The sequence below is a fragment of the Ranitomeya variabilis genome, chromosome 5, assembly GCF_051348905.1.
Source record: "Ranitomeya variabilis isolate aRanVar5 chromosome 5, aRanVar5.hap1, whole genome shotgun sequence".
Lineage (NCBI taxonomy): Eukaryota > Metazoa > Chordata > Amphibia > Anura > Dendrobatidae > Ranitomeya > Ranitomeya variabilis.
In genome coordinates this window covers 14749060-14764391 of record NC_135236.1, presented here as the reverse complement: position 1 = coordinate 14764391, position 15332 = coordinate 14749060, and the positions used below count along the sequence as shown (strand labels likewise).

Below are 15332 nucleotides of genomic sequence, written 5' to 3'. Positions count from 1 at the left end.
ATAAAATGCAATTTGCTAACCCCATCATTTTCAACATCCTCTGACGATGCCAGTTATTAGTCAGTCGTGGAAAGCATAGTGCATTGGAATTCTATCTGATGCCCTATTAAGTGCTTCCCCCCATGGTACATCAGCGTTGGATTGCGCTGTCTTTCACTGGAACTTCATGGAAGACTTCATGGAAGTTTCTGGGTGAATGTCTTTTGGACAAATGAGACAAAACTGTAGCTTTATTGAACCACAGCACTCCCATGTTCACAGTTGCAAGATTTAACATAGAATGTTCTTTTCTATCTTCTTGTACAACTAAAGGAGACAGCTATTTGGGGGGGCAGCATTTGCTGCATCTGGCATAAGAGGTCTTCAATTTCTGCATGGTTTAAAAAAGTCTCAAGACTTTCAAGTCATTTTGGAGCCAGTGTCAAAAAGCTTGATCTGCCTCGCAAGTTTTAGGTCCAGTAGCAGATTAAAGACCCAAAACACAGTTAAAAACTTTCAAGAATGGCTCAGCGCAAAGGATCAGATGCTTCAAGAAAGTCTACTATGATCTCTGATCTAAATCTTAATGAACATCAGTGGTAGGAGCTGAAACTTGTAGTCTGGAGACGTACAACAACTTATACTCCAGCTCATTTTTATCATTTTTTCTTCAAGTTGGTTTTGGCTGCATTATATTTTATTACAGAATAAAATGCTAGACATAAAACATTATAGGTTTAAAGGAAATCCGTCAGTGAGATTAACCATCCTAAGCTGTCACCTCCAGTGATTATTTTACATAAAAAGGCGTGTTACCAGATTGAGGTGTGAAAATAACACAGTTTGGCAAAAAAAATTAAAAAAGTAATGAAAAATGTTTTAGGGAATGGAGGAAAAAGACAGCAATTTGCCTTTTGAAGAAGGAGCTAAATAACTAATAAAGCAAAGCATGCATTGACTACATGACATGTTGTGTCACAATTAATTTCAAATTATTTTGATAGACATTTGTTGTAGGGTTGAGCGACTTTCATTTTTTTAAGATCGAGTAGGGTTTTGGGAAACCCGATTTTGTCCAGAGTCGAGTCGAGTGCAGTCGGCCGATTATCGCTAAAAGTCGGGGATCGACCGAAACACGAAACCCAATGCAAGTCAATGGGGAAGCATAGTCGGCAGTGAGTGGAGGCCAGGAAAACACCTACAGTGCCCATTTTAATGCCAAAAACATCCATTCTTGTTTCTGAAGCTTGCCAATCTTAATTAACTGTATAATAATAGTTGGGCATAGGGAATTGGGTGAAAGTTGTGGGGGGAGTAGGGCTGGCTCAAGTTTTTCGTGGGCCCAGGAAATGCGGACTACGTCACGGCGGTGTTGCAGGGAAAGGTAAGTATTTAAAAGTTGCAAGTGCTGTGATCCTGAGCAAGCAGGGGGGGGGCCCACTCGTTCGCATTGCCACTGGCACAGGGCCCCTCAAAGTACGGCGGTGTGTTTGCATGGCGGGGGCGCCTCCCACCAGCAGCGACACTTTTGCGTACTCTGAGGGGCCCTGTGCCAGTGACGTCGCCAACGAGTATGCCCCCCCACCTGATGAAGGAACCTGCACTTTCATCTGCACCTTCCTCTTTGTCCCTGTGTAAGGTGGTATAACATGCGGGAAGGGGAACCTTACTTTCAGCAGGGACAGATTCTGGCTGTGTAGAGTACAAGGGGAATGTAGTGGTCTAGGTCAATGTACCAGCAGACTCATTTAGCAGTGGCTGGGCAATGGGCAGGATGAGGAGGAAACAGATATAGGGCCAAAGAATAAAGTAGGCTACATGCAGTTCAAAATTGGTAACAGGACTAAACAGGCGGCATTGCTTTGTTCAGTGGAGTAGCAAACCCAAGAGCAGCAGACACTGTTTCAAGGGCCTAACCACACTAGTAGGCCAAATGCAGTTTAATATCTGATAGTATAGGGCGAAAGCCAGAATGTGGAAGCTCAGCTTTGTTCAGTTGAGGACAACACCAGGGAGGGGCAGACACCTTTAGTAGGCCGGAAAAGCCTATTGCATTTTTTAAAATGGTAATTTGGAGCAGAAGGTTGAAGCTCAGCTTTATTTACTTGAGGGCAACACCAGGGAGGGGCAGAAGCCGTTAGTAGGCCCTAACCACCATTTTTTTTTTTTAAACCACATAATGAGAGCCGGAAGGTTGAAGCTCAGCTTTATTTAGTTGAGGACAACACCAGGGAGGGGCACACAGACAGACACCTTTAGTAGGCCTGAAAAGCCTATTGCATTTTTCAAAATGGTAATTTGGAGCAGAAGGTTGAAGCTCAGCTTTATTTAGTTGAGGGCAACACCAGGGAGGGGCAGAAGCCGTTAGTAGGCCCTAACCACCATTTTTTTTTTAAAACCACATAATGAGAGCTGGAAGGTTGAAGCTCAGCTTTATTTAGTTGAGGACAACACCAGGGAGGGGCAGAAGCCGTTAGTAGGCCCTAACCACCATTTTTTTTTTTTAAACCACATAATGAGAGCCGGAAGGTTGAAGCTCAGCTTTATTTAGTTGAGGACAACACCAGGGAGGGGCACACAGACAGACACCTTTAGTAGGCCTGAAAAGCCTATTGCATTTTTCAAAATGGTAATTTGGAGCAGAAGGTTGAAGCTCAGCTTTATTTAGTTGAGGGCAACACCAGGGAGGGGCAGAAGCCGTTAGTAGGCCCTAACCACCATTTTTTTTTTAAAACCACATAATGAGAGCCGGAAGGTTGAAGCTCAGCTTTATTTAGTTGAGGACAACACCAGGGAGGGGCAGAAGCCGTTAGTAGGCCCTAACCACCATTTTTTTTTTTAAAACCACATAATGAGAGCCGGAAGGTTGAAGCTCAGCTTTATTTAGTTGAGGACAACACCAGGGAGGGGCAGAAGCCGTTAGTAGGCCCTAACCACCATTTTTTTTTTTAAAACCACATAATGAGAGCCGGAAGGTTGAAGCTCAGCTTTATTTAGTTGAGGACAACACCAGGGAGGGGCACACAGACAGACACCTTTTGTAGGCCTGAAAAGCCTATTGCATTTTTCAAAATGGTAATTTGGAGCAGAAGGTTGAAGCTCAGCTTTATTTAGTTGAGGGCAACACCAGGGAGGGGCAGAAGCCGTTAGTAGGCCCTAACCACCATTTTTTTTTTAAAACCACATAATGAGAGCCGGAAGGTTGAAGCTCAGCTTTATTTAGTTGAGGACAACACCAGGGAGGGGCAGAAGCCGTTAGTAGGCCCTAACCACCATTTTTTTTTTTAAAACCACATAATGAGAGCCGGAAGGTTGAAGCTCAGCTTTATTTAGTTGAGGACAACACCAGGGAGGGGCAGAAGCCGTTAGTAGGCCCTAACCACCATTTTTTTTTTTAAAACCACATAATGAGAGCCGGAAGGTTGAAGCTCAGCTTTATTTAGTTGAGGACAACACCAGGGAGGGGCACACAGACAGACACCTTTAGTAGGCCTGAAAAGCCTATTGCATTTTTTAAAATGGTAATTTGGAGCAGAAGGTTGAAGCTCAGCTTTATTTAGTTGAGGGCAACACCAGGGAGGGGCAGAAGCCGTTAGTAGGCCCTAACCACCATTTTTTTTTTTTAAACCACATAATGAGAGCCGGAAGGTTGAAGCTCAGCTTTATTTAGTTGAGGGCAACACCAGGGAGGGGCAGAAGCCGTTAGTAGGCCCTAACCAAAGTTGAAGGCCAAATGCAGTTTAATTTCTGATACTATAGGCCGAAAGCCAGAAGGTGGAAGTTCCGATTTAGACAGTGGAGGACAATTTGAATTAGGGACTGCAGACAGACTTAGTAGGCTGTCCCCTGTGGACCATGCATCCACCACATTAACCCATTGCGCCGTAATGGACACGTAATCTTCCGTGGCCATGCCTACAGGTCCATGCGTCTGTTGTCAGGTGCACCTTTGTACTCACAGATTGCCAGAGTGCATGGACAATGCGGTCTTCTACATGCTGGTGGAGGGTTGGGATGGCTTTTCTCGCAAAAGAAGTGTCGACTGGTTAGCTTGTAGCGTGGTACAGCGTAGTCCATCATGGCCTTATTAATAGTAAATAAAATATATAACTAGGCTCTATGAACTTTTAAATAGGTTCCAGGGGTACACGGGCAGCATTGGTGTGGTCAGTGGAGGAGTATTGCAAGTAGGGGCTGCAGACAGGCTATCAAAGGCCTAAAATAACAAACAGTAGGCAGTCATGGCAGTTTTACATCGGTTACATGGATACACAGGCAGGCACTCCAGGCAGCATTGTGGTCAGTGGAGGAGTATTGCAAGTAGGGGCCGCAGACAGGCTATCAAAGGCCTAAAATAACAAACAATAGGCTCATGGCAGTTTTACAGCGGTTACATGGATACACGGGCAGGCAGCTTGGTGGTCAGTGGAGGAGTATTTAAAGTAGGGACCGCAGACAGGCTTCAAAGGCCTAACATAAGAAAATGGGCTGGCTGTAGGCACTTTATAATTGGTTCCAGGGGTACACGGGCAGCAGTGGTCTGGTCAGTGGAGGAGTATTTAAAGTAGGGACCGCAGACAGGCTATCAAAGGCCTAACATAACAAACAATAGGCTCATGGCAGTTTCACAGCGGTTACATGGATACACGGGCAGGCAGCTTGGTGGTCAGTGGAGGAGTATTGCAAGTAGGGGCTGCAGACAGGCTATCAAAGGCCTAAAATAACAAACAGTAGGCAGTCATGGCAGTTTTACATCGGTTACATGGATACACAGGCAGGCACTCCAGGCAGCATTGTGGTCAGTGGAGGAGTATTGCAAGTAGGGGCCGCAGACAGGCTATCAAAGGCCTAAAATAACAAACAATAGGCTCATGGCAGTTTTACAGCGGTTACATGGATACACGGGCAGGCAGCTTGGTGGTCAGTGGAGGAGTATTTAAAGTAGGGACCGCAGACAGGCTTCAAAGGCCTAACATAAGAAAATGGGCTGGCTGTAGGCACTTTATAATTGGTTCCAGGGGTACACGGGCAGCAGTGGTCTGGTCAGTGGAGGAGTATTTAAAGTAGGGACCGCAGACAGGCTATCAAAGGCCTAACATAACAAACAATAGGCTCATGGCAGTTTCACAGCGGTTACATGGATACACGGGCAGGCAGCTTGGTGGTCAGTGGAGGAGTATTGCAAGTAGGGGCTGCAGACAGGCTATCAAAGGCCTAAAATAACAAACAGTAGGCAGTCATGGCAGTTTTACATCGGTTACATGGATACACAGGCAGGCACTCCAGGCAGCATTGTGGTCAGTGGAGGAGTATTGCAAGTAGGGGCCGCAGACAGGCTATCAAAGGCCTAAAATAACAAACAATAGGCTCATGGCAGTTTTACAGCGGTTACATGGATACACGGGCAGGCAGCTTGGTGGTCAGTGGAGGAGTATTTAAAGTAGGGACCGCAGACAGGCTTCAAAGGCCTAACATAAGAAAATGGGCTGGCTGTAGGCACTTTATAATTGGTTCCAGGGGTACACGGGCAGCAGTGGTCTGGTCAGTGGAGGAGTATTTAAAGTAGGGACCGCAGACAGGCTATCAAAGGCCTAACATAACAAACAATAGGCTCATGGCAGTTTCACAGCGGTTACATGGATACACGGGCAGGCAGCTTGGTGGTCAGTGGAGGAGTATTGCAAGTAGGGGCTGCAGACAGGCTATCAAAGGCCTAAAATAACAAACAGTAGGCAGTCATGGCAGTTTTACATCGGTTACATGGATACACAGGCAGGCACTCCAGGCAGCATTGTGGTCAGTGGAGGAGTATTGCAAGTAGGGGCCGCAGACAGGCTATCAAAGGCCTAAAATAACAAACAATAGGCTCATGGCAGTTTTACAGCGGTTACATGGATACACGGGCAGGCAGCTTGGTGGTCAGTGGAGGAGTATTTAAAGTAGGGACCGCAGACAGGCTTCAAAGGCCTAACATAAGAAAATGGGCTGGCTGTAGGCACTTTATAATTGGTTCCAGGGGTACACGGGCAGCAGTGGTCTGGTCAGTGGAGGAGTATTTAAAGTAGGGACCGCAGACAGGCTATCAAAGGCCTAACATAACAAACAATAGGCTCATGGCAGTTTCACAGCGGTTACATGGATACACGGGCAGGCAGCTTGGTGGTCAGTGGAGGAGTATTGCAAGTAGGGGCTGCAGACAGGCTATCAAAGGCCTAAAATAACAAACAGTAGGCAGTCATGGCAGTTTTACATCGGTTACATGGATACACAGGCAGGCACTCCAGGCAGCATTGTGGTCAGTGGAGGAGTATTGCAAGTAGGGACCGCAGACAGGCTTCAAAGGCCTAACATAAAAAAATGGGCTGGCTGTAGGCACTTTATAATTGGTTCCAGGGGTACACGGGCAGCAGTGGTCTGGTCAGTGGAGGAGTATTTAAAGTAGGGACCGCAGACAGGCTATCAAAGGCCTAAAATAACAAACAATAGGCTCATGGCAGTTTCACAGCGGTTACATGGATACACGGGCAGGCAGCTTGGTGGTCAGTGGAGGAGTATTGCAAGTAGGGGCCGCAGACAGGCTATCAAAGGCCTAAAATAACAAACAATAGGCTCATGGCAGTTTTACAGCGGTTACATGGATACACAGGCAGCTTGGTGGTGAGTGGAGGAGTAGTGCAAGGAGTGTCTGTCCCAGTACTCCCAAAATATAAATAGATGTTAATGTCTCGCAAAACAACCAAAACAAAAAAAAAAGGTGGCATACTTAGGTACAGGGGTGGGCTCATCTACTGAGTTTCTGACATAGTAATTTGGCAGTAACTATTTAATGGTGCCAATATAGGACACAGACACAGACTACTTTAAGTTGCATCATAGATGTCTACAAATTTGTATTGTCAGTGCCAGACATTGAATGATGTCAGCGAATAGACTAAAGATTGGTGGAGCTGTGCGACATAATTTTGCACGTGGTAGAGCACATTTTGAGCTGGGGTAGGGGGGAACTCTCTTGAGGCCGGCGGGACCGCCCCAGGGCCCCTCATGTTACAACGGTGTGTCTGACGTTGGGTGCGCACCACCACCGCCAGAGACACTACATTGTACTATGAGGGACCCAGTAGCAATGCCGTCAACCAAAAGCGAGCACACCCACCTCTTCAGACAAACAGCAGTCTCACGGGTGCTTGCGCCAAGTCGCGATACCACGGCCCCGTGTGGGGAGTTTTGCCATTTAGGGAGGTGTAAACATGTCGTATGCTGTACAATCAGCTGCAGCAAATTAGACATTAGAAAAGTAATTCACAGGCAAGAGCTTTTCATAGGAAAGCTAGGTGTCGGCCGGGCAAGGTGGGGCAAAAGATTTCGAAATCCAGTTGTGGTTCATTTTAATGAATGTTAGATCGTCAACATTTTGGGTAGCCAGACGAGTCCTTTTTTCGGTTAATATTGAACCTGCAGCACTGAATACTCTTTCTGATAGGACACTTGCTGCCGGGCAAGCAAGCTCCTGCAATGCATATTCTGCCAATTCTGGCCAGGTGTCTAATTTGGAGGCCCAGTAATCAAATGGGAATGACGGTTGAGGGAGAACATCGATAAGGGATGAAAAATAGTTAGTAACCATACTGGACAAATGTTGTCTCCTGTCACTTTCAATTGATGCAGCAGTACCTGTCCTGTCTGCGGTCATAGCAAAATCACTCCACAACCTGGTCAGAAAACCCCTCTGTCCAATGCCACTTCTGATGTGTGCACCCCTAACACTCCTAGTCTGCTGCCCCCTGGAGCTCGTGTGAGAACGATCACGTGCGCTGTGTGCTGGGAATGCCTGAAGCAAACGGTCAACAAGAGTTGATTGTTTGGTTGCTAATATTAGTTCCAAGTTCTCATGTGGCATAATATTTTGCAATTTGCCTTTATAGCGTGGATCAAGGAGGCAGGCCAACCAGTAATCGTCATCGTTCATCATTTTCGTAATGCGTGTGTCCCTTGTTAGGATACGTAAGGCATAATCCGCCATGTGGGCCAAAGTTCCAGTTGTCAAATCTCCGGTTGTGATTGGTTGAGGGGCAGTTGCAGGCAAATCTACGTCACTTGTGTCCCTCAAAAAACCAGAACCCGGCCGTGACACGCAACCAAATTCCTGTGCCCCCGGGAAAGGTTCGGCATTAAAAATATACTCATCCCCATCATCCTCCTCGTCCTCCACCTCCTCTTCGCCCGCTACCTCGTCCTGTACACTGCCCTGACCAGACAATGGCTGACTGTCATCAAGGCTTTCCTCTTCCTCTGGTGCAGACGCCTGCTCCTTTATGTGCGTCAAACTTTGCATCAGCAGACGCATTAGGGGGATGCTCATGCTTATTACGGCGTTGTCTGCACTAACCAGCCGTGTGCATTCCTCAAAGCACTGAAGGACTTGACACATGTCTTGTATCTTAGACCACTGCACACCTGACAACTCCATGTCTGCCATCCTACTGCCTGCCCGTGTATCCTCCCACAAATAAATAACAGCACGCCTCTGTTCGCACAGTCTCTGAAGCATGTGCAGTGTTGAGTTCCACCTTGTTGCAACGTCTATGATTAGGCGATGCTGGGGAAGGTTCAAAGACCGCTGATAGGTCTGCATACGGCTGGCGTGTACAGGCGAACGTCGGATATGTGAGCAAAGTGCACGCACTTTGAGGAGCAGGTCGGAGAACCCAGGATAAGTTTTCAATAAGCACTGCACCACCAGGTTTAAGGTGTGAGCCAGGCAAGGAATGTGTTTCAGTTGGGAAAGGGAGATGGCAGCCATGAAATTCCTTCCGTTATCACTCACTACCTTGCCTGCCTCAAGATCTACTGTGCCCAGCCACGACTGCGTTTCTTGTTGCAAGAACTCGGACAGAACTTCCGCGGTGTGTCTATTGTCGCCCAAGCACTTCATAGCCAATACAGCCTGCTGACGCTTGGCAGTAGCTGGCCCATAATGGGACAACTGGTGTGCAACAGTGTCATCTGCCGATGGAGTGGTTGGCAGACTGCGTTCTGTGGAAGAGCTGTAGCTTCTGCAGGAGGACGAGGAGGAGGAGGAGGAGGGGGTGCGAACGCCTACAGCCAACTGTTTCCTAGACCGTGGGCTAGGCACAACTGTCCCTAAATTGATGTCGCCTGTGGACCCTGCATCCACCACATTCACCCAGTGTGCCGTGATGGACACATAACGTCCCTGGCCATGCCTACTGGTCCATGCATCTGTAGTCAGGTGCACCTTTGTACTCACAGATTGCCTGAGTGCATGGACGATGCGCTGTTTAACATGCTGGTGCAGGGCTGGGATGGCTTTTCTGGAAAAAAAGTGTCGACTGGGTAGCTCGTATCGTGGTTCAGCGTACTCCATCAGGGCTTTGAAAGCTTCGCTTTCAACTAACCGGTAGGGCATCATCTCTAACGAGATTAGTCTAGCTATGTGGGCGTTAAAACCCTGTGTACGCGGATGCGAGGATAAGTACTTCCTTTTTCTAACCAGAGTCTCATGTAGGGTGAGCTGGACTGGAGAGCTGGAGATCGTGGAACTTTCGGGTGTGCCGGTGTACATGGCAGACTGAGAGACGGTTGGAGACGGTATTGTTTCCGCCGGTGCCCTAGATGCAATATTTCCTCCTACAAAACTGGTGATTCCCTGACCCTGACTGCTTTTGGCTGGCAAAGAAACCTGCACAGATACTGCCTGTGGTGCGGAAAATGGTGGCCTTACAGTGACGGAAGGGATGTTGCGTTGCTGACTAGCTTCATTGGCCGAGGGTGCTACAACCTTGAGGGACGTTTGGTAGTTAGTCCAGGCTTGAAAATGCATGGTGGTTAAGTGTCTATGCATGCAACTAGTATTTAGACTTTTCAGATTCTGACCTCTGCTTAAGCTAGTTGAACATTTTTGACAGATGACTTTGCGCTGATCAGTTGGATGTTGTTTAAAAAAATGCCAGACTGCACTCTTCCTAGACTCGGATCCCTTTTCAGGGATTGCAGACTGAGCTTTAACCGGATGGCAACGCTGTGCTCCAACAGGTTTTGGCTTTGACACGCGTTTTGGGCCAGATACGGGCCCGGCAGATGTAACCTGTTGCGATGTTGATGCCTGCTGCGGCCCCTCCTCCACCTCCGCTTCTGAACTACTGCCGCCTGCACCCTGTTCCCCCAATGGCTGCCAATCGGGGTCAATAACTGGGTCATCTATTACCTCCTCTTCGAGCTCGTGTGCAACTTCGTCTGTGTCACTGTGTCGGTCGGTGGTATAGCGTTCGTGGCGGGGCAACATAGTCTCATCAGGGTCTGATTGTGGATCTGTACCCTGAGAGGGCAATGTGGTGGTCTGAGTCAAAGGAGCAGCATAGTACTCTGGCTGTGGCTGTGCATCAGTGCACTCCATGTCAGAATATACTTGTAATGGGCATGGCCTGTTAAATGTTTCACTTTCTAAGCCAGGGACGGTATGTGTAAAGAGCTCCATGGAGTGACCCGTTGTGTCGCCTGCTGCATCCTTCTCTCTTGTTGTAGTTTTTGCTGAGGAGGACAAGGAAGCGACTTGTCCCTGACCGTGAACATCCACAAGCGACGCGCTGCTTTTACATTTACCAGTTTCGGAAGAGGAGGCAAAAGAGCTAGAGGCTGAGTCTGCAATGTAAGCCAAAACTTGCTGTTGCTGCTCCGCCTTTAAAAGCGGTTTTCCTACTCCCAGAAAAGAGAGCGTTCGAGGCCTTGTGTAGCCTGACGACGAAACTGGCTCCACAGCTCCAGACTTAGGTGGAATATTTTTATCCCCACGACCACCTGATGCTCCTCTACCACTACCATCATTACCAGCTGACAATGAACGCCCACGACGACCTCTTGCACCAGACTTCCTCATTGTTTTAAAATCTTAACCAAAGTAACTTTATTTGTTGCTGTCAAACAACTTACACGGTGAGCTATAACTTCAGTATGATTTCAATATCCCTTAACAGGTTGGTGAGACCACAAGGAAAATCAGGCACAATGTTACACACTCTGTTTTCTGTGGCACAAAATCACAGAGATGACACACACGCAGGACTGTCACTCAAGCACTAATGTCAATATTAATCTCCCACCTAATTTATTTTTTTTTTTTTCTCAGGGAGACTTTAGAAACCAAATAATATTAAAAAAAAAAAAAAAAAAGGCTTTCTATGGCCCACAATTAGAGAGAGAGAGGTGGCACACCCAGGAGTCAAGACTGGCACACAAGCTGAGAGGGCAATATTACTCTCCCACTGTTTTTTTATGTATTTTTTGTTTTTTCAGGGAGACTTTAGAAACCCAATAATATTTTAAAAAAAAAATAAATAGGCTTTCTATGGCCCACTGAATGAGAGGGAGAGAGGTGGCACACCCAGGAGTCAAGACTGGCACACAAGCTGAAAGGGCAATATTACTCTCCCACTGTTTTTTTAGGTTTTTTTTTTTTTTTTCAGGGAGACTTTAGAAACCCAATAATATTTAAAAAAAAAAATAAATAGGCTTTCTATGGCCCACTGAATGAAAGGGAGAGAGGTGGCACACCCAGGAGTCAAGACTGGCACACAAGCTGAAAGGGCAATATTACTCTCCCACTGTTTTTTTATGTATTTTTTGTTTTTTCAGGGAGACTTTAGAAACCCAATAATATTTTTAAAAAAAAATAAATAGGCTTTCTATGGCCCACTGAATGAGAGGGAGAGAGGTGGCACACCCAGGAGTCAAGACTGGCACACAAGCTGAAAGGGCAATATTACTCTCCCACTGTTTTTTTAGGTTTTTTTTTTTTTTTCAGGGAGACTTTAGAAACCAAATAATATAAAAAAAAAAAAAAAAAAAAAATAGGCTTGCTATAGCCCACTGAATGAGAGATAGCACACACAGCAGTGGCACACAAGCCCTGACTGAGGCCAATATTTTTCTCCCACTGATTGATGTAGTGTTTTTGTGTTGAGGTAGAATTTAGAACACAAATCACGGAAAAAATAAATAGGCTTTCTATGGCCCACTGAATGAAAGGGAGAGAGGTGGCACACCCAGGAGTCAAGACTGGCACACAAGCTGAAAGGGCAATATTACTCTCCCACTGTTTTTTTATGTATTTTTTGTTTTTTCAGGGAGACTTTAGAAACCCAATAATATTTTTTAAAAAAAATAAATAGGCTTTCTATGGCCCACTGAATGAGAGGGAGAGAGGTGGCACACCCAGGAGTCAAGACTGGCACACAAGCTGAAAGGGCAATATTACTCTCCCACTGTTTTTTTAGGTTTTTTTTTTTTTTCAGGGAGACTTTAGAAACCAAATAATATTAAAAAAAAAAAAAAAAAATAGGCTTGCTATAGCCCACTGAATGAGAGATAGCACACACAGCAGTGGCACACAAGCCCTGACTGAGGCCAATATTTTTCTCCCACTGATTGATGTAGTGTTTTTGTGTTGAGGTAGATTTTAGAACACAAATCACGGAAAAAATAAATAGGCTTTCTATGGCCCACTCAGTGAGAGATGGCACACACAGGGATGGCACTGTAGCAGAAATGCCAATCTTAATCTCCCACAAAAAAAAAAAAAAAAAAAAAAAAAAACTGTCCTACAATTACTATCTCCCTGCAGTAATGTAAGCCAGGTATGGCAGGCAGCAATAGGAGTGGACTGATGCACAAATTAAATAAAAAGTGTGGACAAACAAAAAAGATAGCTGTGCAGAAAGGAAGGAACAAGAGGATATGTGCTTTGAAAAAAGCAGTTGGTTTCCACAGTGGCGTACACACAGCAATACAGCTATCACGGAGCCTTCTAGGGCAGCCCAATGAGCTACAGCGCTGAGGGGAAAAAAAAAAAAAAATAGCTTCCACAGTCCCTGCACACCGAAGGTGGTGTTGGACAGTGGAAATCGCTGCAGCACAAGCGGTTTGGTGGTTAGTGGACCCTGCCTAACGCTCTCCCTGCTTCTGACGAAGCGGCAGCAACCTCTCCCTAAGCTCAGATCAGCAGCAGTAAGATGGCGGTCGGCGGGAACGCCCCTTTATAGCCCCTGTGACGCCGCAGACAGCAAGCCAATCACTGCAATGCCCTTCTCTAAGATGGTGGGGACCAGGATCTATGTCATCACGCTGCCCACACTCTGCGTTCACCTTCATTGGCTGAGAAATGGCGCTTTTCGCGTCATTGAAACGCGACTTTGGCGCGAAAGTCGCGTACCGCATGGCCGACAAGCACAGGGGTCGGATCGGGTTTCATGAGACGCCGACTTAGCCAAAAGTCGGCGACTTTTGAAAATGATCGACCCGTTTCGCTCAACCCTAATTTGTTGTAGTGGGATTCATTCACGAGATGAGACTATAATTTTAATTTTTCAATTTTCAAATTAGAACCAAAGTTTATTATTTTGACATAATATGCTGCTTAAGATTGTGATTTTTTTTTAAAGAGTAAGAAGTTTTATACAGAAAGATTTATAAATTTGTTATTATAGTGTCAATTAACTTTATTTACTAAAGATAACTGATAACACATTAGAATTACAATATAAAAGACGAAAGGATTGTATCTAATATCTGGAAACATAATTCTTTTTAGCTTCCTAAATCTTTAAAAGCAATGTTAAAAAACCTGTGACTGTTCCCACCAGAGGCCATTAGTCAGGTCTCCCCGGCTTTGTCTAAGCATGCTTGTAAGATTTCCTCTATAAATGGGAGGCACAATAATAATCTGATGTCTGGTGTGTTCTCAGACAAGAAGCAATGTTTGTGCTGTGCTACACAAAGAAGAAGCAAGATCTTCATCCCCTCATCGCTCTCTTTATTATGCAAAATGTAGCCGTGTTTATTTCCTGTGTAATGAGAGGAGATTATTTGCTAAACAGCATTTAATTTGAAGAAAAAAATCTTTATTTTCTTCAGCATCACAATGATAAAGAATTTTACATCAGAACATTATATGACATTCATAATGATGAATGATTGTGTTCTGATTAAGAATGTTGCAGGAAAATGTTATATTTACATACATTTACATTTTTCTTACTTGTTACATTTCATTGTCTGATATTTTGTTTACAATAGAAGTAAAATATTTGTGTCCAGATAAAAACGTTTTGTATATAAATTGCTTTATCTTTATAACCATTTGATTATTTTCTCTTTTAGTTTCTTAACTTTATTAGAAACATTCATCGTCCAGAATATGCAGTCCAGCAATTCCAACACAGTGTCTGAAATTGTGCTCTTAGGATTCCAGAATTTACAAGGTTTTAGGATTTGCTTATTTCTTCTCCTCCTGATCATCTTCTGTGTGACTATATGTGGAAACCTCCTGATTATTCTGGTGGTGTCCTCCAGCCGATTGCTCCACTCTCCTATGTACTTCTTCCTCACACAACTCTCCTTCTCCGATATTCTTCTCTCCACCACCATCGTACCCAACATGCTCCACATTGTGCTGTATGAGGGAAGTTCTGTGCCCTTTATAGGATGTTTGACTCAATTTTATTTCTTTTTAGCCTCAGAAACATTGGAATGTCTTCTCCTGGCCGTGATGTCCTATGACCGGTATCAGGCCATCTGTCACCCTCTACATTACGCCTCAGTGATGACTCTCACATTTTGTGTAAAAGTCGTTCTCTCATGTTGGGCAATAATGCTTCCTGCTACAATGGCTTTTTCCATACCCATGAGTTATCTGTGGTTCTGTGGGCCAAACGTCATTGACCATTTCTTCTGCGATTTAGATCCAATACTTGAACTTTCCTGCTCAGACACCTTCTTCATGAAAATAGAAGACATGATATTGATTATTCCATTCGGACTTTGCCCCTTTACTGTGATTATGGTTTCTTATGCCTATATTATCATCACCATACTGAAGATCCCCTCTGTGACTGGACGAAAGAAGACCTTCTCCACCTGCAGCTCTCACCTGGCTGTGGTGTCCTTATATTACGGGTCACTTCTCAGTATCTATTTATTTCCAAATACGGAAAATATAAAGAAATTTTTTTCCACATTCTACACAGTTATAACCCCGCTCTTCAATCCTATAATTTACAGTCTCAGGAATAGAGAAATTAAGCAGGAATTTATAAAGCTCAAGAGCAAAATGATTTATTGATTTTTATACCTTTTTCTAGCAGTAAGCTGGTGAGATACTACCAGTTATTGTGGTGTGCTGCAGCTAGCAGAGTAACTATACGCTCCACAGTCAATGAAAAAGAAGCAACACGGCACTCGTACTAATAATCAGTATAGGTGCTCAAGTAGGGTATCCAGCCCAGGAATGCAAAATCAGAAAAAACTTGGCACTCAAGAATAATTTTGGAGTAAAGAAGAAG

General features: G+C 45.1%; 1 protein-coding gene across 1 annotated transcript; it reads left to right on the top strand.

The window, feature by feature from the left end:
• Positions 1-501: 501 nt before the first annotated feature.
• On the top strand, positions 502-15112 carry LOC143774626 (olfactory receptor 6N1-like). The gene is made up of 2 exons (XM_077262379.1): positions 502-578; positions 14152-15112. Exons 1-2 carry the CDS (start codon positions 502-504, stop codon positions 15110-15112), a joined length of 1038 nt encoding a protein of 345 aa, XP_077118494.1.
• Positions 15113-15332: the final 220 nt, after the last annotated feature.

Excerpts from the sequence above, each read along its gene's own strand:
- LOC143774626 (XM_077262379.1), top strand. The coding sequence starts at position 502 with ATGGCTCAGCGCAAAGGATCAGATGCTTCAAGAAAGTCTACTATGATC. Across the intron at positions 579-14,151 it reads AATCTTAATGAACATCAGTG|TTTCTTAACTTTATTAGAAA; the intron begins GTAGGAGCTGAA and ends TTTCTCTTTTAG.